General features: G+C 39.8%; 1 protein-coding gene across 1 annotated transcript; it reads left to right on the forward strand.

Moving 5' to 3' along the window:
- The first annotated feature begins 133 nt into the window (after positions 1-133).
- Positions 134-22,006, forward strand: LOC104158478 (storkhead-box protein 2-like). Its single transcript, XM_009696143.1, is given in 5 exon segments — positions 134-266; positions 7,420-7,572; positions 14,847-16,653; positions 16,655-17,101; positions 21,726-22,006. Coding segments are annotated over 5 exon segments (2,676 nt in total). The 5' UTR covers positions 134-193; the 3' UTR covers positions 21,922-22,006.
- The last annotated feature ends 902 nt before the right edge of the window (positions 22,007-22,908 follow it).

The following is a 22,908-nucleotide window of genomic DNA, read 5'->3' on the forward strand; positions in this document are numbered from 1 at the left end:
AAATAAAAATAAAATAAAATAAAATTTTTAAAAAATTATTTTTTTATTTCCTGGAAGCCCCTGTTTCCTGCTTGGAGAGGTGGGTGTTCAGCCTATTACTGCCTAAAAGCATCCTTTGTTTTTCTTCTTTCAGGTCCTGTGGCACTGACCTGTGCTGCATTCAGCTGCTCGCACAGTGATATAAAGCCCCAATATGCACATTGTTGTTACATCACAGCTACTGTGGATACTGTACTGGAGCATGGAACCAGTCCATAGGGATTCAGGTAAGTCCCCCTTTTTTAACATATTGTGTGCCAGGAATAGAGACATGGACATTTATTAAAAGATGTATTTGAAAAACATTGTTTGAGGAAACACATTCTAAAGCACACAATATATTAAAAAAACCACAGTCCCACCCTCCTCCTTTGCAGGATAAGCAATGCCACCAAAATCTCCTCAACTGAATCCTTTGGGAAAGTTCCATGCTCCAGCAGAAACTTTATGATTATACTTGTAACATGTGCTGGGATATCACTTTGGATCAGGAGGCAGCTGGCCACAGGACACAAACAAAGAAAAGGAAATTTAAATCACAGGAAGTACATAGGATGAATGCATGTAAGACAAGTCTGCTGACTGTGGGCAATTTAACACCTCTTTCTGAAAGTTAGTGCCACTTGGTGAACCTGGTGATCGTGATTTTAGATGGGTCTGAACAATTAAAAAGATCAGTTTATGTAGTTGGAGCTAATAACTGGCAAGGGACTAGAACTTCGTTCAGAGGCAAGTGTTTGTCATATGGTTGGTCATTATTAAGGTTACTGTGTTTTCTTCAGGCTGGTTAGAATTGGAGTGGTCACATTGCCAGGTCCCATTCTTGGAGCATTTATGATTTTTGTCTGCAAGGGAAGATGTGTTTTGGTGTGCATGCGTTTCAGAGGTGCAGAAGGAGCTTGCTGGTTAGCGAATGTGTGTTACTGCATTTGTCGAGCCTTTGTTTAAGCTGCCCTTAAACAGGAATAAATGGACAAATCTTTAATGTATTTTTTCTTATTGTTATCAGTCCTCTAATATGTGTAACTGTCTAGTAAACACAACCTGCAGCTTTGTTCATAAAATACTTCAGGAAATGTAGTTTAAAAGGAGGGTTTAGCTATGTCAGCACAAGCAACACATCTTCTAATTTTCTTTATTTCAGATTTTGCCAGTAAAATGTGTTCTTTTCTGTGTTAGTGTACTAGTGCAGATCCAAGGTATTTCAGAGTAATCCAGTTAATACCACAGAAATCTGCATATTCTTCCTGTTCCTTCCTGTTGTTCAATCAGAGGGAATCGTCATCTGGCTTAAAATGGCAATTACATATCATTGTTGTGCATTTGCATAAGAAAGATTTTGTTTGCTGCATCCATGTAAGTATTCTATAGAGTGATTCAGTCAGGTTGGGTTTTGGGGGAAAAAGGGATAATGTGCAACCCAGACCAGACTTGTGTAACTTCTTCAGCATCTGTCCCTTCTTTAGTTAAATGTGAAAATGTGTTTTTTCTAGAAGAGGCTTGTCACTTACGGTATTCTTGGGGAAAAAAAGTGATAATATTCTAGACTGAAGAGCCCTCTTTTGCCCATTACCAGTAGTTCTGGTTTTGTTAGCTACTTTTTGTTTGAAAAGGACCTTTCTGTAGTTCTTCCCAGAGTGAAATCATAGGTAAATGTTGACCAGAACAGGGGCTTGTAGGGGATTTCTGTTGCAACCACCACTATAATCATGAGGTGCCATGAAGTTACTGTACTCTATTTTGATGTTTTCTCATTAATAATGTAGTTCTGGAAGCAGCAAAAATAGTGAAGTCAGATTTCCCTTGACAAGTGTTTTTTGTCTGGATTCTCTCCTGTCTGGTGGGAGGTGGCTATGCCTGAAGCTCTGTACAGATGGAGCATGCATAGCAAACACTTGTTTTAGAATCTCTGTTGTCTAGTGAGGCTCGACCTCTCTGGCTCATGTACACACACAGACTGTGATTGTGCAAGCCTAATTTCCTGGGGAAATCAGGCTAAAAATCATGTTTAAAGTTGGTCTTGATTCGTAAGAAACAAAAGGTTAAAAAGGTTTTGAGAGGCTGGATGGATAAGAGAAACTGGGCTTTGGCTTCCTGTATTTTACAGGATGCAGAGTGTAATCAGAGAGTCTCTTCCCCATTTCAGGGAAATAGTGTGTATAAGTACTAAAACAGTATGGCTTTGCACTGTAATTTTCTTAATTTTCCTTCACAATGGCTGTACTGAATTGGTTCCATTTATAAGTCAAGAGGTGATTTTTTCAAACAGTCTTCATGCAAACTTCATGAGACAGGGAGTTTGACTTCCAGGTCACTTCTTTCCAGCAGCAGAATCACTAATAAAAATTCTGTCATCAGTATGTAGTTGATAGTTTAATTGCTGATACATGGTGCAGAATGCAGTCTACCTCATTTTCTCCCAAGATGGTGGTACCCAGACTTTCAGAGAACAGAGACACTAGATAAACTGGCACAGGAAAGGTTCTGGTTGGTATGGGTTCAGGATGTGTGAATTTTTGTTCCCAGCTCTGTTACAGACCATCACTTTCTCATCTGTGTGTTAAGGATAGTTATGATTACCCAGTTTTTTGGAATGCTTTGGAATCCACTGAAAAAATGTGCTATGTAAGAGCTAAGTGTTTATTTTATGTGCTACATAATCTTTTGTTCTAAGTAACAATAATTATTTTTTTCCCACAGCGTAGCACTACAAATCCCCAAGGCATAAATGAGGACAAATCCCATTCATTTTTTGTTCTGTGCTTAGACATTTTTGAAAATTAAGTGCCACTTAAAACAAGAAATCTAGAAAACTTTTTTTAAAAAAAAATCTTTAGAGAGAAGTTTGGAAAGACTGCAGAAACAGAGCTAAAACTATAGATATATCTGTATTTATATTGTATTTAAACAGAACATGCTGTCAGCTGGTGAAAACTACTGAGCTCCAGTTTTCGTTTAATTGGGAACATAAACATATGAAAGTCAAGGATAGTAATTTGATTTCAGAAGAAAGCTGCTTGAGACAAGCATCAGTCAGAGCTAACAGGAGCCATATGCTAGATATTTTATGTCAGTGATGTGGTCTTAAAAAAAAATTAGGAAAAGCATATTTGATTTTTTTTTTTTTAGCAGGTCTTTCCTGAAGAAGTTGTAGTAAAACTTCTGTTCAACAGGCTGAACAGTATTTATGTGTGTAATTGATGTTAATATATTATATTAAATTGTAGACATAAGATATTTTCTGTTATTGTGATCAAAGAAGTTTGTTCACTTAACTATAACCACAGAGTGCTTGTAATTTCCCAGAACCAGGGGACAGTTAAGATAAAACTTGGCAAATTAGAACCTCCATGAGTGAGGGGGTTTGGGCTTTCTATCACTAGGTCTGCTGAAAGTTTTACGGATGTGGGCTAACCTTTTTAAACCAAGAGCCAGTAATTATCTCCAGCAGACAGTTATGGACAACAAGCTATGGAGGTAATTCTGGCACAGGAGTTCCCTTGTCATAAAGAGGAAGGTTGAAAAGCACTCAGTGGGAAAGAATAAGGCGTAACTGATGATAGTCCCTTACAAAACAGAAAGAAAGGCTCTCACAGAAACCAGTATTTGTTGGCCATTTCTGTTGCATTTTAAGCCATTTAAATTGTGATGTTATGGACGATTATAGTTGTCTTTATAGTTAATTAAATGGTTGTTAAGCTCCCAAATATTTGCAAGCAGGATGTATGTTACCCTGGCATACTAACTATAGCATGCTTTGCTGGAGATTGTCTTAATGTTAAGGAACTGATACTGAATATTTTATATCCATGAGTTCTGTGAGGCATAGTTACTATTACGGTGGAAACTCTTGGCTTGTTTCTCTTGACAAGAGCCCAACTGGCAGGGGTCAAATGTGCAGACTGAATGCTTTCTGCACACTAATCTAGAAAAGTGATTCTATGCTGGAGGCCTGCTTTGAGAGGAAAGATTATGCAAAGTGCAAGGTTATTAAAATCCAGGTAAACTTTATTATTTCTTAACTTGTACTTAGCTAGTTTTAACAAGTCCTGACTGGAAGTGGTCCCAGAGATGGATCTCTGCAGGCTCTTGGCAGTCAGGGGAGAGGGATGGGCTGGTCCCTGGGGTGAGTGGAGTAACTGGGTTGAGTTCTCGTCCAAGCATCCCTCTAGGGGCAGCTGAGTGGCTGCAGAGCCAACCAACATAAATTAGCAGCGCTTGCTAGGCTTCATGTATAACCCTCCTCGAGTCCCTTTCCCACTTCAGGAAGCTGATTATGGTATTAAGACCCATTCCTTACATCCTAAATCATTCTGGTTAGCTGTGAGTGGATTATTCCAGGTGCAAGGGAAAGAAAGAGGTCTGCCTTCTGCTCTCCCATCCTGGCGCCTGCAAAGGTGGCAGTGTGAGTGCGTGGCTGGTAGTAGGCACGAGAATACTCTTGTCACAGTTCTTTGGCTTAAGAAATTGCCAGATCTTTGATGATCCAGATAAAACAGTTTGGGAAGTTACTGCCCTTCACCAGGATGCCCTTAAAGCTACACAGGACGCCCATTTCAGTGCTCAGTGAACCTGGGAAGGTTAAAGCTCAAATGAGGGCAATATATGTCAATCTGTTTGATGTTGTGCTGAACTGAATTTAGTAGTGCTCACAAGGATACCCATGACACAGGTAATCTCTGTGTGACAGACCGTAATTTCTTAAATTGCTTAACGAAATCTGCATAATTCTTATCATAATTCTGATGCTTTTTAGACATGAAACTAATCATTAAAGAAACTGATCCCCTGCACAAAATGCATGGTGACTGTTGATCAAAGTTGGTAAACTTGTGTGTCTGGCTGAATACAAAGCTTTATCTATGAGTTTAAGCTGACAGCAGGTATAATTATTAGCAAATAATAATATAATGACTGTGATGTTCTTTATCCATTTGCAAATGATGAGTGGACGAATGGATTTGCTCCCAAGTCATGTGAAAGCATCTCTCTCATGTTTCCCTGTAAGCTGCCTACGATCTTCTTGATTGCCATTGTCTGTAAAGCATGTGGCAGGAACTTTTCAGGTGTATATGAATAAAAAATGTCCAGAAAAGGTTATATTTTAAGGTCATGTCGTGGTTTAACAAATTTGTTTTAACACACTCTGGTCAGATCTGTTATTACCTCAACCCTTTGTGCCCCACGTTGGGAGCCAAAAAGGACTGTCGTGGTTTAACCCCAGCCAACAGCTAAGTACTACCCAGCCACTCTCTCACTCCTCCCCCCTCCAGTGGGATGAGGAAGAGAATCGGAAGAAGGTAAGACCCATGGGTTGAGATAAGAACAGTTTAATAATTGAAATAAAGTAAAATATAATAATAACAGTAGTAGTAGTAGTAATGAAAAGGGAGATAACAAAGACAAAGGAGGAAACCCCAGGAAAAGACAAGTGACGCACAACACAATTGCGCACCACCTGCTGACCAATGCCCAGCCCATCCTTGAGCAGCAATCGGTGCCTCCCAGCCAACTGCCCCCAGTTTCTATACTGAGCACAGCGTTCTATGGTACGGAATATCCCTTTGGCCAGTTGGGGTCAGCTGTCCTGGCTGTGCTCCCTCCCGGCTTCTGGTGCACCTCCTCGCTGGCAGAGCATGGGAAACTGAAAAGTCCTTGACTTAGGGTAAGCACTACTTAGCAACAACTACAACATCAGTGTGATATCAACATTATTCTCGTACTGAATCCAAAAACCACAGCACTGTACCAGCTACTAGGAAGAAAATTATTTCTATCCCAGCCAAAACAAGGATAGGCCATCATTCTGTGGTCAGATAAGAATGAGGAGCGTCTTGGGGTGCACTGTGTTCAAGCTGGAGGGATGCTGCTGTGTTGGGATTGCAGCATTGATCTGGTCAGGCCTGATTTAGCAAAAGCAATCAAGAGAGAGCATAACACAAATGTGTATTTTAAATCATTGTTGTGTCTTGGGTAATGTGTATCACTGTTGTACAACAGATTGTACAGCTGATGTGTTGAAAAATGTTGCTCATAAGTCTCACTGAAGCAGTTATGCAATTTGCTACTCCCACCATTCTTTTTTTTTTTCCCCAAAGTGCTGAGTATAATGCACTATTAAATGCGTTTTGATAATCAGTTTTGGAAACTGCTGTTCCTGTTTAGTAGACATAATAGGAATATAGAATTAATAGAGCAAATATTAGATACTCTAAATTGTGGAGGAAAGTTTGAATTTTAATTAATTTCCAGTAATTTGATTCCTGATTTGATCACAAGGTATTGCTCCGTGAAAGCAGAAATAGGGTGATTTTCCTGACATTTCAAAGCCTTTTAGGTGCAACTTAATCCCTGGCTATTGACTGACCTGTGGCCAGAAAAGGATTCGTAGTCAAGCACCCCTTGTTCTGTCTGTTCCTCTTTATTATTCCTTTTCCACTGGCAAAGGAAATCTTTTTGCCTGCTGCTTCCCTCTATTTGACATCATTGGGGAACTGTTACCATTTCAAGAGGAGGTACAGAGCAGAATCTAAAAGCATTTCTGTATTTATGTAAAGTAGTTAAAATGTGCATGGATATGTGTATTTGGGTAGTCCTGCTAGTATTATCGAATTGTAATTTCTCCTGTAACTTTAATTTTTAAGATCTTTCAATGATTTTTTTAAAGTATGGGTTAATGAATTCTTTTTCAAGACAACATGAGAAAAGTTACAACAAAGTTAATTTTCAGGCCATCCTGGAACCCTTAAAACTTCTCTCCTGAAAAATACATAGTCCGTACAAAGACATTTAATGCGTAGATCCAGGAGAGATTTATTCAGGATCCAGGAGAGATTTATTCAGGGTATCAAGGTGTTTCATGCTTTTGGCCTCTAAAGAGTGTTCAGCTGAGTGAAAATGTTATTCAGTAACTTCGCAACATTTTTTTCTGATCTTTGTTACTGTTAAGAAAAAAATATTCTATCAAGTGGCAATGATGGGTGATCCATACCACTAGCCTTTGAAAGGGAAGTGAAATCTCCCCTTTTATGCCCAGAGAAATACATGCAGCTATTTTGTTTGTGCGGTTACTTAGGAGGATATTCAAGCACCAGGTTTTGCAACCATAAGTGCTAATTTGCTGGCATTTTTCTAAATCTGTCTATTGTACCCATGATAAACTGTGTCTGCATAGTGTATACCTCTCATTTTTCAAAGTTTACTGTGTCTAAGTTTTGAAATAAGCTGTTGGATGGTTCTCCCTTGTAAGAGTTTTATCCCCAGCTCAGTACAAAGACTACGGATCTTTGCGCATCTTCTCTGGTTGTATCTCTACATCCTTGTTCTATGAGCAGATTTTTAAACGAAATGCTTCATTGCGTGTTTGTTGTCTTTTCACAGGTGATGTATCACCCATCAGCATGTCTCCCATCAGTCAGTCACAGTTTATTCCACTTGGGGAAATCCTTTGCCTGGCCATCTCAGCAATGAACTCTGCCCGAAAACAAGTCACACAAGAAGCACTAATGGAGCACCTAACAACCTGCTTCCCAGGTAACTGGACGTTAATACATCGTTGTTCAGATGGGCGCATGTCTGTAAAAGGGCAGCTAAACAATCCCCAATCCCTACCCAAAAGGTTACTTGTCTTTTTGGCTTCCTTAAAAGAGGGAGTTTCAGTGTTTGGTAGTCTGTGTTTCTTCATTCTTCTGGATGGGAATATTGATTAATCCTGAGATGCTACCCAAGAGTAAAAGGAGGCTTTAGGTTTCTAATCTTAAAACATTTTCTTTATTCTTAAACATACAGAGAATTGAGTTCTCTTTGACAGGGCCATTCATGTGAGTTGCATTTTGCAGGGTTTATTCCTGACTTTATGTAAATATTTAAAATTACTTGAGATACTAAAGGGCAAACTGTATTGGCTTGTTTGTTTTTTCAGACTGGTATCAGAATAAGTTTGTAATTTTGTTTGTTTGTGATTTTTCTCGCAAAATAACTTTCTTTATCATCATAGTCAAAAGATTTTAGGACTTCTTTGGTAGTTACAGAGAGCAAAGCATGTGTCACAGCCAGAGTTATTCCAACTTGTGACTTTCAAGCCATTTGTAAGCTAACTAGTGAGAGCTCTGTTGACATCATTCAATCAGTTCAAGTGTCATTGTCCAGTCTCCATAGAGATAACCTCATGGAGGTCCCTGTGAAAAGCATTCTCTCTTAAAGAGCAGGCTTCCCACATACTGCATGTCTTCCTCGACCTAGGACAGGCTCTCAAAACTGGTGTGGCCTGATGCAAGTAATGAGTCCAATGATGATAATGTTTCAGGGAGAGGTTATATTGAAATGGAAAGGATGTTGTCAGCCTGGTTTCCAGGCGTTTTCAGAGCCACCTTGAACCAGTTCTGGCTTTTGCTTCTGTACTGCCCTTGCTTGAAAAATCTTTAGAATTTTTTATTTTTTTTTTTAAACCTGACAACTTTCTCCATGACTAAAGGGCTTGGAGACCCATAGATACGCTTGCTGTGTTCATAAATGCTAGTGTACTGTTCAGAAGATATTCTTGTTAGCATTTGATAATATTTATTAAGTGGTAAAATGAAAATGTCTTGGATTAAAGATACTGTAACATCAAAAAAAAGGAAACCTGTACTAAGAATGTACTCCTGAATATACCGCTTCCCTAATGGCCGTCTGTATCTGGAGTTGGGGAATCATGCAAAATACATCTTGTAGAGACATCTAAAAATGTGGTGCAAAAGCATTGGGCAGAGGTTTACTGCTCAAGAGAGCACAACTTTTTCACTTGTGCTTTATATGATCCTGGGCAGGACATTTAACTATTCTGTGCCTGAGTTTACAATTCTCTAAACTAGTTGAGAAACTTGTCTATTGTACCTCTTTTACAGCTGTAAAAGCAGCTAAATAAAAATGCTTCAGTAGGAAGGCTACTGATACATCTGCCCCATCTAGGCAGCCTAACCATAGCCATGTTTTGATGTCTTGAATTTTTTTGCTTACATTTCAGAGCAAGAGTTACTTAAAGACTTGAAGGTTACATGGCTTTTGCTATAAGTGGTACTAAATTCTGAGATTTTAAAATATAATTCTGGATTGAAAGCTGTGTTTGGAATAAACAATTCTGTCTGACATTTAATAGTTGCACTTTGGAAAAAATTACTGCAAGTATGTTTTGTAAATACTGACTTTGTCTCTATTTGTGATTTTGTTTGTTGGGGGGGTTTAGTATGCTTGGCTGGTTTTGAAAAATAGTGGTAAAAGTTGTAAGGGATAGAATGCAAAGAAGACAAAGTTCATGATTATAATTCAAATTTAATTCATTTTGATGATTTTTTTTTTCCAAGTCATGTTTTCTATATAGCTATGTACTAGAAGAGTTCCATAGATTGCAAGTATTTTTCCAATGATTCTATCAATATTTTTCTATAAACATTATTGCATGGTGGAAATGATAATTTATTGGTGGCATCCCTTGGGTTTCCTGGGAGCATGATTATCGGTTGACTTGGTGTGTTGTGCTATTCTTGCTAGACAGAAAAGTACATCAAAAATAATTCAACAGGCTGCGTTATTTTGTAGACTCTGCTCAGAAGAAGCGTGAAGCAAGTTAGCACATAGTCTCTTGCTGCTTTTTTTTTTTCCACTAGCCATGAACATGTGCATTTCTGAGGTCTGAGATTAAAAAAAGGAGAGCCTTGTTTTTTCTACCTTGCTTCCCAAAATGTAAAGAAAATTATTGGGGGGGGGGGGAATCCACCCTTTGTTGTCTACTCCTTTTTCCCCTCTCTAGAGAAATGCGATTTTCTCCCAGCCATGACATGTTTAACATAGCAAACATGCATGTTCTCACAGTGTATGAGGGTTATCCAAAAATTTTATCCTTTCCAATAAACAGAACCTCCTCTTGTGCCAAGTGATATTTTTCGCTTGTCTTCCCAAAGTCTGTCATCAATCAGCTGTGGCTTTCTGAGCCCTTCTATTCACTGTGGCTATTTTAAAATATCTGATGTTGTCCCATGTTCTGATAGTTTATTTTTCCTAATTAGGTGCTGATGCTCTGAGAGAGAGGAGAGCGTTACCATTGTAGATGTTTCTGTCACTGTCACATAACCTCTCTGTATCTCACCCTGTAGCAGCACTTGTCTGCCTGTGTAGTTTCTGTTTTAATGAACAGATGCTTCACTGCATTTCATGGCATGTATGAATTTCGTAAGACCCCAGATGCTATTCTCAAACTGCCTAAGAATAATAAACCTCTTTCCTCAGTGCAGGATCTTACACTTGCAGTCTAGCCCTCTAGTTTGCTGAGCCATTGTGCAGGCATAAATCTGGGCCATGGCTCTATCTGAAATAAGGTATGCTAATTATTTATAACATCACATAGCAACCACTCCACATCCTTAACTAGTATTTCATGAGCCAATCAGAGTATTTCTTTTATCCCTTGTTAAGCCTTAACATCAGCTCAGGAGAAAATCATTTTAGCAGATTTAACACCATTTAAATACTACTTCAGATGTATTTTTCATGAATTTATTTTATTGAAAAAGTTTGTAATGATAATGCACATCTTATTTGTGGCTTTTGTTATTTGTCAGGTTTTTAAAAAAGCGAGAGGGCTCCTGCTGCACGTGCTCCTGTTATTCTAACTTAGAATTAAACAATGAGATGTTTGTACAGCCCTGCTTTATAATTTATTGACCATGGTTTAAATCCTGTACATTAAATGTAAATCTTTGAAATCCAGTATAAGGAGCTAAGAATGTAACCTCTGTCCCTGTGTTTGGCAGCCAGACCCTCTTACCTGTATGAACCTGGCTGGAGAAAATATCAGGTCTTAGGCTGTGTTGCCTTTAGTAAGGGTGTGGGGTTTTTGGCTTTGGTGGGGTTTTTTTGTTTGTTTGTTTTTTTCAATTTCATCCACTTAAAAATAATTTTAAGGTGTTCAAAATTTCAGTGTAGCAAATACGTGTGTACTGGACTAGGTTCCTTTTGAAGCAAACAGTTTTCTGAAAGCTGGCAAATTCCTCTGATGTTCACCTTCATATCTGTTCACTCTTTAAATATGTGAAATGTATATGCAGCACTTATTTTAAGTGTCTTACATTAACTGAGTTCACTCTAGGTCAGTGTTCTTTGTGAGCAGCAAACAAGACATAATCTTCTGTCTGGAAGCTTGGTGGATGGCATAGTAGACTCTCTTGAGATGCAGAAAATGTACATGTCTGATGATTCAGTGTCCAGACAGTTTCTGCTTTTGAATTATTAAACCACTACATAATCTTAAATAACACCACTGCTGTCATACAATGTTTTATATGCTAGAGTCTCTAAACTACTAGTTTTTTTCCTCTTGTTCCTATTTAATCGAGGAAGGGACACCATAAGAAGACTTCTGAATGCAGTGGGGTAGGTTATAGACACAGTGTGGGGCAGGTTGCTGTAAAGAGAAAAGTCTTGAGAAAGCTGGGAAATATGTATTTAAAATGGTAACAATGGGAGCCACAGTAGTGTCATTGCTCCTGTCCACCATGCAGGAAAGCCTAATTGGAGTTTGGATCTGTTTCTGCTTCTGTAAGTACCTACCTGAAAGAGATCTGAACAAAACCTATAGCTAGCATTAGCTGGCAATGCCGAGCTCCAAAGATCTGCATCTGCCATCGTCACTGCTGGCTTAGTGAACTGCAGGGATGTACTGTATGCTGGGAGTGATAAAAGTGGTAGTCTCCAACTCCAGAGAGAAGGCTGACATGATTAAGTTTACAGCATCATTGACTGCCCAGGCACACTAATGTGTTTTTTTTTCTTGGTGTTTATCTGCACATTCTCTATTCAGAGGACTTAGTCAATTAATGTAGCTACTGTGCATCCAGTGTTTTGAGACTCGTTTACCCAACACGTTGTAGTCATTATGGTTTACTGAATGAAAAATAAATATTACCATGTATTTGCGGTGCTTTTTTGACTAAGTTAATGTAAAACATCAGAAGATCCATATCAATCTCCTTCCCTAACTTTTCTGTAAACTCCCAGGAGAGTGTTTCCCTCTCTTTTATTTTTGTTCTGATGTTTTTTGAAACAGTATGTTAAGAAAAGACTTTAAGTAAAATAAGGATGAAGAACCAAGTTTTCGCAGACAAAGGTAGGTATGTGTTGAGGTATTTACGTGTAAGCTCCTGGAAAATGCAATGGATCAGCCACGTTGTTTATGTAGAGGCAGGAAGAGAGATTGGCTGCTGCACAGCAAGCGCATTTCAGTTGGACTGGGATTGGACCCTGCCGTGCATTTTCAGCACAGGATGGAGAAGCACAGGAGCTGGAGTTTGGGGTCATCCACTTCTTGCGGTGATGCAAGGCATAATATAAAAGGGTTGGTGTTACCCAAGCAGACATAGCAGCTCCACCACAGGAAAGAAGAGGTTAGAAGATGACCGCTGGTTGTTAGGGGAATTGAAATCACTTTTCGTGTTCCTTTACTGAAACCTCATGTGAAGGGCAGCCTGCTCTCCAGTTGCCACTGCCTTACAATCCAGAGGAAGGTCAGCATATTGTTTACTTCAGTCCAGAGAGATTCAGGACTCGGCTAGGGAGGGGTAGTCCTTTTTTCCCCCCCAGCTCTCTGGATTTCAGCTTTTCCCATCTGTTGCTATTTCTGGCATATTTGCTCATCCAGCAATTCTGGGGGTCTTTGTTACTCTCTCTAGGATTATCACATAAATTGTGGACACTTACATGAAAAGGGGATAAAATGCATGTTCCTGATTCTCCATTTCATTTGCGTATTCTTTCCAATTTTCAGTCTCATTCATTCTCTCAAATTAAATCCTTTCTTTACCTCTTTTACTTCCTGTGTCTGGATCAGCCCCAATCTTTCAGCTCTGTGGACTGTGCATGAAATATATTTACTGCCTCCATGTACTTCTCCTTGGCACCTTCTCTGTTGTAACTGCTTTCTCTCATGTGTCCATGTTATTCCTAACTCTTTGCTGTTTCCGTTGTAAGATTTTTAGTTACAGATATTACTGGATGTGAGCAGTATGATCATGTCTCTAAATTCAAACAACATTCAAAGCCAGACATAAGAATACTTACTATGTTGCCTGCAACCCAGTAGCAGGGAAGAGGGTGAGTTAAGGAATTGCTACAACTTCTCTCTTTCTTGTTGCTAATCTTTTGACGGGGTGTCGGTCATAAGGCCAGAGCCCTTGCTATCATCCTCATGTTTGCTAACACAAGGAGATCAGTGAGCTTGCAAGCTCCAGCCTTTGACATGTGAGAGAAGAGTCGGTAACCAGACACTTAGGCGCCACTGAAGGTACTGTGTTTGTGGCAGGTACGCCTGGTTGAGATTTTTCCATTAAGTATTTTTGTAAAAAGCATATACTTTGTTGAAACGTGATTCCATGGAATTTCGGTTCTTGAAGATAGTCAGAGTTTGACTTGACAAGGTCCTGACCAACCTGGTCTAAGTTGGCCTGTCTATGAGTAGGAGTGTTGACCAAGTCCCTTCCAATCTAACTTACTCTCTGATTCTATTTTGTTTTTCTAAATTAGTTTTGTTGAAAAGAAAAAAGACCCAGAGTAAATAATATTAACTTATTTTGTTTAAAATAGACCATCCAGACTTTTGAAAAAAAAATTTCTGTAGTTCTAAAAATGTAAACCAGGCCGGTACCCAGCATTAAGTTAAAATTAAAATGCATTTTAGTTCAACAGAATGTACTGATTGAAGATAGCTCTTTTCCACTGAAAATGTTGGAAGGATTTTTATTTCTTATTCAGCATAAATGGATTTTTTTTTTAAAAAAAAATAGCTTGTGAACTAAATCTCTTGTTTCCTTAGCTCTAGATGAGACTTATTCCTATGCACAGTATGCTAACTTTGTTTTTATCCAGTAAAGTATTGAAGGCTTGGTCCTGCACCACCAAACCCAGCAAGAGTACTGGTAGTGGGAAGGACCAGGCTTATAATGCCAAGTCTACCATGTGGCTAATGTGGTGTTGATGCAGGGTTGTCATACTTGTCCCTCTCTCAGTACATGATATACGCACTTAGGTAGTGTCCCTCATATCTCACATGAAAGGCAGGGAACTCTGAGAAGCAAATTTTTAGGAGCTAAATCTGTAACTTCCAGCATAGTGGAAAAGTCTGTTGGGGTAGGATGAACTGTATCATTCGAGGAGCATCTGTTTTGGAGCAGCTGATGTAGTTGAAACGTGTTTTATGGGAAAGCAGGTCAGTTCAATCAAGTTTGTGATAAAGGGGCGGTTTGAGGGAATGCTTTTCTGTGTAGTATTCTTCTGTGGAAAAACAACTTAGGCATCCAAAGTAACAAATAACCACTGTTTTATAGGTGACTAGACATTATAACAAATAGTTCTGGGCAACTGGGATATAAATATTTAGTTGGAAGAAGAATAACAGTGAAATGTTTCCCCTGACACCTTTTGATTTCCAGTAATTCCATCTTGTAGCTTAAGATCACCTGCACAATGGAAGTGAATAGAAGTTCTCTCCTGTGTTTTTTGGGTTTTGGGGGGTTTTTTGGTTTTGTTTGTTTGGGTTTTTTTAACACTCCATTAATGGCCTCCTTTCTGTTCAATTAATAATTGATATGTCTGAAGTGTAGGAGATAAGTGGAAAAACAACCAGACAAGAGAATGCCTAACAAAGTGCTTTACTGGAATTGTTTGTTCAGCATATTCCAGCTTGCACATTGGAAAAAGCAGCTTTTTGCTGGGGAGGGGGGAGACAGAGTCTCCTGCACGGTTTCATGCATTCCCTGATATGTGTTTACTGTCATTTGTAGGAGTTCCAACACCCAGTCCAGAAATCCTTCGACATACCTTGAATATGCTTGTACGGGAGAGGAAAATATACCCAACTCCAGATGGTTATTTCATTGTAACCCCACAGACTTACTTTATAACACCATCTCTCATAAGAACTAACAGTAAATGGTACCATTTGGATGAGAGGATACCTGACAGGTCTCAATGTACCTCTCCGCAACAAGGAACTATAACTCCCTCCACCTCGGGATGCGTCAGGGACCGAACACTACCCAAAAACCACTGCGACTCCTGCCATTGTTGCAGAGAAGACATGCACAGCATGCATGCATCTACCCTACAGAGGAAATCAGCAAAAGACTGTAAAGACTCCTACTGTCCTCCTTCATTATGTCAGGTCCCACCTACTGAGAAAAGTAAAAGTACTGTCAATTTTTCTTATAAAGCGGAGACGCTCACAAAGCCTAAGGATGTAGAAAAGCAGTCTAAGAAATTTGGACTCAAATTATTCCGATTAAGTTTTAAGAAGGACAAGACAAAACAGTTGGCAAATTTCTCTGCCCAGTTTCCTCCAGAGGAGTGGCCGCTAAGGGACGAGGACACCCCTACCACTATACCTAGAGAGGTAGAAATGGAGATTATCAGGCGCATTAACCCAGACTTGACTGTGGAAAATGTCATGAGGCACACTGCACTAATGAAGAAACTTGAAGAAGAAAAAGCTCAACGAAGCAAAGCAGGATCTTCAGCTCACCACAGTGGACGAAGTAAAAAGAGCAGGAATCACAGAAAGTCTCATGGGAAATCGAGGTCGCACAGCAAGACTCGGGTGTCCAAAGGAGACCCATCAGATGGTTCTCATTTGGATGTACCTGCTGAAAGGGAGTACGAGTTCTATGATCCCTTGGCTCGATCCCCACGGGAAGGCTGTTTTATAATAGAACACAAGGGAGATAATTTTATAATGCACAGCAATCCTAACATGATTGAATCTCACTTTCCCATGACACCAGAGTGGGACGTATCCGGTGAGCTGGCCAAAAGAAGAACTGAAATGCCTTTCCCCGAGCCTTCCAGGGGAAGCTCCCACTCCAAGGTCCATCGGAGCCACAGCCATACACAGGATAGAAGATCGAGGAATGAGCGGTCCAGTAAGGCTAAAGAAAGGTCGAGATCCATGGATAACTCCAAGGGGCCTCTGGGCTCAGCTGCTTTAGGCACACCTGAAGATATAGGTGAAGGCTGTAGCCCAGATGACCAAACAACTAGCCAAACTTACATTGATGATAGTACCTTAAGGCCATCTCAGTCGCTCAGTCATCAAAGGGCTCTGATTTCATCTGCAAGCTACAAAGAGACTTGCATCCCTGAAATAGCTAGTGGCAGCGTAGAAACCCCCAGTTCTTGTAGCCTATTGGAACAAAGCAAGCCTACAGAGAATTTGCCATCATATAGCGAGCTCAACTCCAGCACAACAAAATCCGCAGTTGATGACTATTTTCAGTGCAACACATCCAGTGAGACTGTGCTTACTGCTCCATCACCACTGGGAAAGAATAAAGAGGACCATGATACGCTGACAGGGACAGATGCGCTCAAAAAAATGACTCCCACAGAAAGGCAGTCTCAGCATATTGCTAGGGAGCCTGGGGTGCACAAAGAGGAGTCCCCAAAGGGCCCGAGCAGTGGTTCAGCTGTTGCTGGCCAAACTCCAGAGGTGATTGCAAATGGACGGCTGGTTCAACACCATAGCGCTGAATCAAGCAGCCTTGATAAAAGGAAAGAAATATTTAGCAAGGATACACTCTTTAAACCTCTGAAAAATGAATAGTTACCATAAGTCTAGCACACCCCTGCTAAAGCCCCATCAAAAGACCCCCTCTGACACCTTGCCAGTCAGATGTGAGAAACTTGAACAAGTGATAGTAACCTCAGTCACACAAGTCATGCCCGTTTCACAGAGACAGCAAGAGACAACTGGGAACCAGGAGGCCTCCTTCGACTACTACAACGTATCTGATGACGACGACTCAGAGGAAGGAACCAACAAAAATGCTGAGGAAGAAAAGAACAGGGATGATGTTGGTACGATGCAGTGGCTCCTAGAGAGAGAAAAGGAGAGGGATCTGCAGCGAAAGTTTGAGAAGAATCTTACTCTTCTCACCCCGAAGGAAACAGAAAATAGCAACAACCAGAGAGCCACCCACTCAGCCCGCCTGGACAGCATGGACAGCAGCAGCATTACTGTGGACAGCGGGTTCAACTCTCCACGGTAGGACTGTCACATTCATTGCAGCTTTACAGACTAGAAAGTTCCATTTATATTTTTATGTGTGTGTGATATTGGTGACAGAATGTAGGGCCGTGTTAAACAATTTCACACATTTTCAGACAGTGTTTCCTACAGCTCTGGAATCTGCTATTCAGGTGTGTGGGTTTCCCACCATACCGTAAGCAACCAATGACCATTTGCGGCATTGACTCTGTAATAGCTCATTTTCCATTTGCCGAAAACCTCCCTGTATCTTTTTTTTTGTCCTGTATTAAACTTGTGTTTGCATTTAGAATAGAAGGGATGAGCTCCTGCATACTGCCCCCCTTCCCTTTCCCTCTAAGATACCATCAACAAGACTAATCGGAAGACTAGACATGACTAGGTAGCATAATCTTTGGCTCAGACAAAAGAAACCAAAACGTGATGATTGTTTTGGATTTGGGCTTTTTTGTTTGTTTTCTTCAAAAATTTTGGAAGTGTATCTGTCACCATTCCAAACTGGTGAGACTGGAACAGCCGCTCCCCCCTCAAGGCTGAAAGTTCTCGGGATATTTGAACTTCAGAGGTGACCCAGCGCTGCACCAGCAGAAAGAGAGGTGCCTTGCCTAAGATACTTGGGAAAAGAGTCCAGATGTTTGCATGTGGTGGTGCTGGTTAGTCATTTCCATTCCAGGGATCTCAGATATCATGGAAGTCTGTCTCAGTGTGCTAGGAGTTTTACAGGCATAGGAAGGAGAGAGTTGCTGGTGTGTTCCCTGCCCTGGAGATTTCACAAGCTCATTTCCAGGTTAAGAATCCTTCACTCGAGCCTTCTTCCTTCTCTCTCTGACCTTTGACAGTCCTAGGTCCCTGTTGGAATGGAGCTTGACTGGTTTTTGTTTGCCCTGGATAGCAACCCATCAGAGTTCGGAACAATGACTCTAAGAACACAGAAATTATTTACAATAGTAGTTGTCTTATAGTGTCTTACTTAAGCTTAAATTATTTATTACCTGTGTTTAAAAATAAAACGTCTAAGACTGGATTTGTATTAGGTGAAAGAAAATGGGGTTTGTTGTTTTTTTCTGAGTTTCCCCCCCCCCCCCCACAAAAGGTGTTTTTTTTCCAAAGGTGTTCTTATTCCTCAGAATTACATATTTTTTTTAAATCTATAGCAAAGGCTCTCAGAAAAGCATGTGAAGGATTTCCTGCTTCTACACAGGACTAAATTTCATTTTCAGTTAAAGTTATATCACTCTGGAATAAATTCCTTTGGATTTGATGGCTACTCCCACTTGGTGTTAATGACAAGGCAGCAATTATTGTGCCTGATGCAGCATGCAGTGATTATCAAACTAGAGCAGGCTTTTAACATATGTATAATTCTGAGTAAAAAATTTGAAAAATAATTTGAGTAAATTGTACCACTTACACTGAGTCCAGCTTAAAAAAGAAATTTAAGAAGGTTTTGAATTTGTTCCTGTTACTGATTGTTCTGCAGATGCTTGGCATCTTTCTCGCATACAAGTGTTGTATGAGGCTATTTGCACTGTTCTTTTTTAAAATGTAATCTCTTCTTTTCGTTGAAGTGCTATACTTGCAGTCAGTTTTTGGGGGGGAGTATATGGTGGTGTTTGCTTCTTGCTGAGCATGTCTCACTCCACAGAGTGCATTTCACCTCCAGGATAGGATGTCGACTGGATAAAAATCAGTTCTTAGACTACTATTTTGCTAGCTGTATGCTAGCTGAATATCAAGCTTGCGTTTCTGGTTAACGCAAAGGCAGACATTTCCTTCCCTAATTATTTACACAAAAGCTAATCTTTCTGTTGATGTTAATCTTGAACTTCGCTAGCAAGACAACAGAAGATGGTGAGCGTACTGGATTTAGTGTTGCTATACCACTTTGTTTAGATCAAAAGGGAAACAGATAAGCAGCTTTTAATAATGATTGTGTTCCACACATCCCTTTTTTTCATTTTGCTGATTACTTATTAACAAATGTCATTTTTTGGCAAGGCCACAAAAAGTAAGCTTTAAAAAAAAAAAAAAAAGCAACATTCTGTAGGGTTTTCTTGTGTATTTGTTTTTGTAAGACTAGCATATAGTCTGGACATTTCAAAGACTTTTTCATGAGCTTTGCATCAAGATGATTAAACTGGATGATTTTGCTGAGTTTTGGTCACTCGTTGATATAAGTATATAAAGTCTATGAAAATAAATTGAGCTGAGTGTGAATTCAGCCCTTCGGCTATAATTACCATGCTGTTATTACTTTCCTACCTTATAACAAAAGATGTACTCCACAGCCCTTTTTCCAGGAAATACAAAAAGCCATCCGGCATCCATCTGGTAAGATTCACCTAGATGTGACAGGGTCCATTAGCAGGTGCCTAGGGAAGAGCATAAGAACAGGACGTGCATGTGGTGATGTTCCTCAGGTGTACTCTTCCAGCCTCCACTGATGTTGTAGCTCTCGACTTCTTGAGGTGTGGTGGTATCTTTTCATTTAAACTGAAGTGTGCAATGTTGCTTGGGGAATCAAAATTACCAATTCCACACTGTGAAAGTTTAAGTTTGTTTTTAAAGTGTGACAAATTGAAAAAAGGGGCATTTAAAAAAAAAACCCACAAACCAGGATGTAGTTAAAGGGATTTGTAATGGTCATTTGACTTCAAAAGTATTTTGTGTGCAAAATCTGTGAACGCATCACCATTGGAAAAACAACCTCACAGTATTTTGTTCATTGCTTTTATGCAAGTTGTATATAGCACATGTTAGCTGTCAATATTAATTTTATTCTTTTATTTTTAGAGCTTATATAATACTGCGCTCTTTTGTCACCTAAAGAAAGAGCTAATTTTGGCATTACTCTGCATGCAAAATTCTCACTGCAGTCTTTGTGTATACATGTTGTAATGGTCAGTTCGTAATACCAGAATTGAAAATGTTTGAGGATCTGGAATCAGTGGTCCCGTAAAGAATGATACAATACTGAATGATCTCTGAAAAACAAAGGTTGCATCTATTTTCATTAAAAAGCAAAGGGAGAGGAATCAAAAAATGAGCGACACAAGTGCACCATGCATCATTGCAGCTCACAGAGATTTCTTATTATGTGCATCACCCATCATAGCTGTTTAGAACTACTGACAGTAAAGCAATGATTGGCAGAAGATTGGTACCATTTTGATCAGTTTAAAAGATCTATGGGAGCTTTCCTAAAAGCATCGTTGATTTTCCAGATTCAGTCAGTTTAAGATGCTTTAAATCTGCCCTACAACTAAACAAGGCATTTCTTCCTTCCCTTATGCCATGCACTGACACATTTGTCCCCTGCCACATCCAAAGCTGTGCATTCCTACTCTTCCCCTAATGCTAGCACTAATCTCTTTTTTTTTTTTTTTTTCTTTTTTTTTTTTTTCCCTTAGGGCTAGTATTTAACTGAGAGCGGTCCCTGATCTGGCTGGCTGCAAGGCTCAGCATCAGGGAAGCAGGAACTTGTGGCAGGGTCAGGTCCACACAAGGCAGGCAAGAGCTGCCCCTTTCAGTAGCAGGTAAATTTAGGTTGACTTTAAACTGACTGTGAAACTCTGTCATTAGTATCTCTGTTTCTAGTGCTTATTTAACAAACCCATTCAGTCCTCTAAATGGACTCTCTAAACATCTCCATAGCAAGTGGTGATGTCATTTTGTCAAAGAAGTAGGGGTGTTGGTGAAGGATACATAACCAGGGACCCCTGGCTCTTTGAAAACCAAATCTCTCTCTGCACAGGAACACATTATTGGGAGATCAAAAATCATTAAGAGTGGAAAGAGAACAAAAAGAGTAGTAGTGGTAAAACTAGCCTTAGAATATCTTAGCTGAGTTTTTTAAAAGCTGTAGACTAAAATACAGGCTCCTTTGCATTCATAATTAGATGTATGGTTAAAAGGCTTAGTCTTTAAAAGTGCTAAGTGTCCTGTCACTCTCGTGGATAAATGATAAAAAAAGGAATGTTGTCCATTTTATGAATGAAATAGCAGCACTAGTTATTGTTCAGGGCATGATCACAGACCAGGCAGTTAAGATTTCTCAGTGTCTTGTAAGTTGCGATTGTTTCAGCTGCAGAGCAGAATTGAAGTGTTGTGTTTAGAAGCATTGTGCGTTTAATGTAAAGTAGTGTTTTTAGCGAATATTTTGTGTACAAAAACATAGGTAGAAGAGGAGACAACAGAGGAAGCTGTTACATGATTGCTCTCTTAGCTCTGCCTAGTCACAGAGCTGATTTGATGAAGTTACTCTGTGTCAGAATGCACCAGTCAGGAAAGAAAATTAGTATGTTCCATGTGCAAGATGGAAGCTATTTCTTTGGGTGAAAAATCCAGATGCTTGATACTGGTTCAGCCTACAGTTTGTGTGACAGCTTCAGCTCTGTTTAGTGCTATACCTGTGTTACAGTATGATGACTGCTGAATACATCTGGAACCCGTTTTGGAGGAACATATGCGTACCGTCAAAATGAGATGGTTCATCGATGTGACATTACATACAAACAGAGGAAGCCTATTATAAACCACTCTATTCTCCTTTCCTGTCTGGTCGATAGATATATAGGCGTGCCATATATGAGTGTGTATATGTATTTCTTTTCCATTCTAGTACTCGTGAGAGCCTGGCATCCAACACTTCAAGTATTGTTGAAAGCAACAGACGTCAGAACCCTGCTCTGAGCCCTGCACATGGTGGGGCAGGCCCAACGTTCAACTTCCGAGCCGCTGCTGACCCACCAACAAGTGAAGCTGAGAAACTGCAGAAACCTGCTAACTGCCTGCAAGCTTCTGTCACTAGTGTCTGATAGTCATCCCGCCTCAGATCTTCTGTCTCATCCTATACAGCAAAGTTTACGACACTGGGACTGATGTTTACATCTTTGGGGAAAAATAGAAAAAAGCATCTCAACCACAGTTTTAGTGTTTACTTAAACTGTGCTGCTATGTAGACTAGGGGCAACAAAGAAATCTTTATTTCAAGGTATTGCTTTTCACATTTGCGGCTCTGTAGCAACAGAATAGCAGTAGGGATAATATATACACTTTTTGCTTCACTTAATTGTAACTGAGCACATATATGAAAGTCTAGACACTGTAAGTGTAATCTGCATTTTCAATGTCCATGCAGTTGCCAACTTCATTTTTAAAAAAATGCCACAGATGTGTGATGCCCCTGGTCAGAGGCTAAACTCTGCTACAGAGTTAATCGTTTTTTACTTCAAAAACTGAGCCACTGCTGAAAGTAACCAGCCAGGATCACCATGAGGAAAAACAATGCCAAACATGACAAGTGATGACCTCAGCTCTATCTGTGAATTGTATTGGTACTAATCAGTCATTTTCACTGTGCGTTTTTGTGACACAATTTTGCAAATACCCGTTTAAGAGAGTAAAAAGAGGTTTGGGTTTTGTTTTGGTTTGTTTTTTCCTAAGTATGGAGGGTGGGAAGGGAGGCGGCGTCTCCTTTTGTGGTTCAAAAGCATGAGAGATGTTTACTTACCGAGACTTGCTACTTGACCGTCCACAGTCACAAATGAGGAGGTGGGCCTTTGCGTAGAGGGGATAGTGGGGGAGGGAAGGGAAAGTTATAACTGTCGTGGAGCCACAACGTGGAGTGACACAAAATATAACAAATGTCTTCAGTATAAATCAAGTATTTAAAAAAGATAATCTAATTCTTGTGTCACTTCTGGTATTGCAACTTGCCATTAATATAGGAATCAGGATAAGTAATTGCTTGGAACAAAAAAATATTCTTTATGATATAAATGACAAGTATGGCCTGAAGAATT

Source organism: Cariama cristata, unplaced genomic scaffold (genome assembly GCF_000690535.1).
Source record: "Cariama cristata isolate BGI_N322 unplaced genomic scaffold, ASM69053v1 scaffold21572, whole genome shotgun sequence".
Lineage (NCBI taxonomy): Eukaryota > Metazoa > Chordata > Aves > Cariamiformes > Cariamidae > Cariama > Cariama cristata.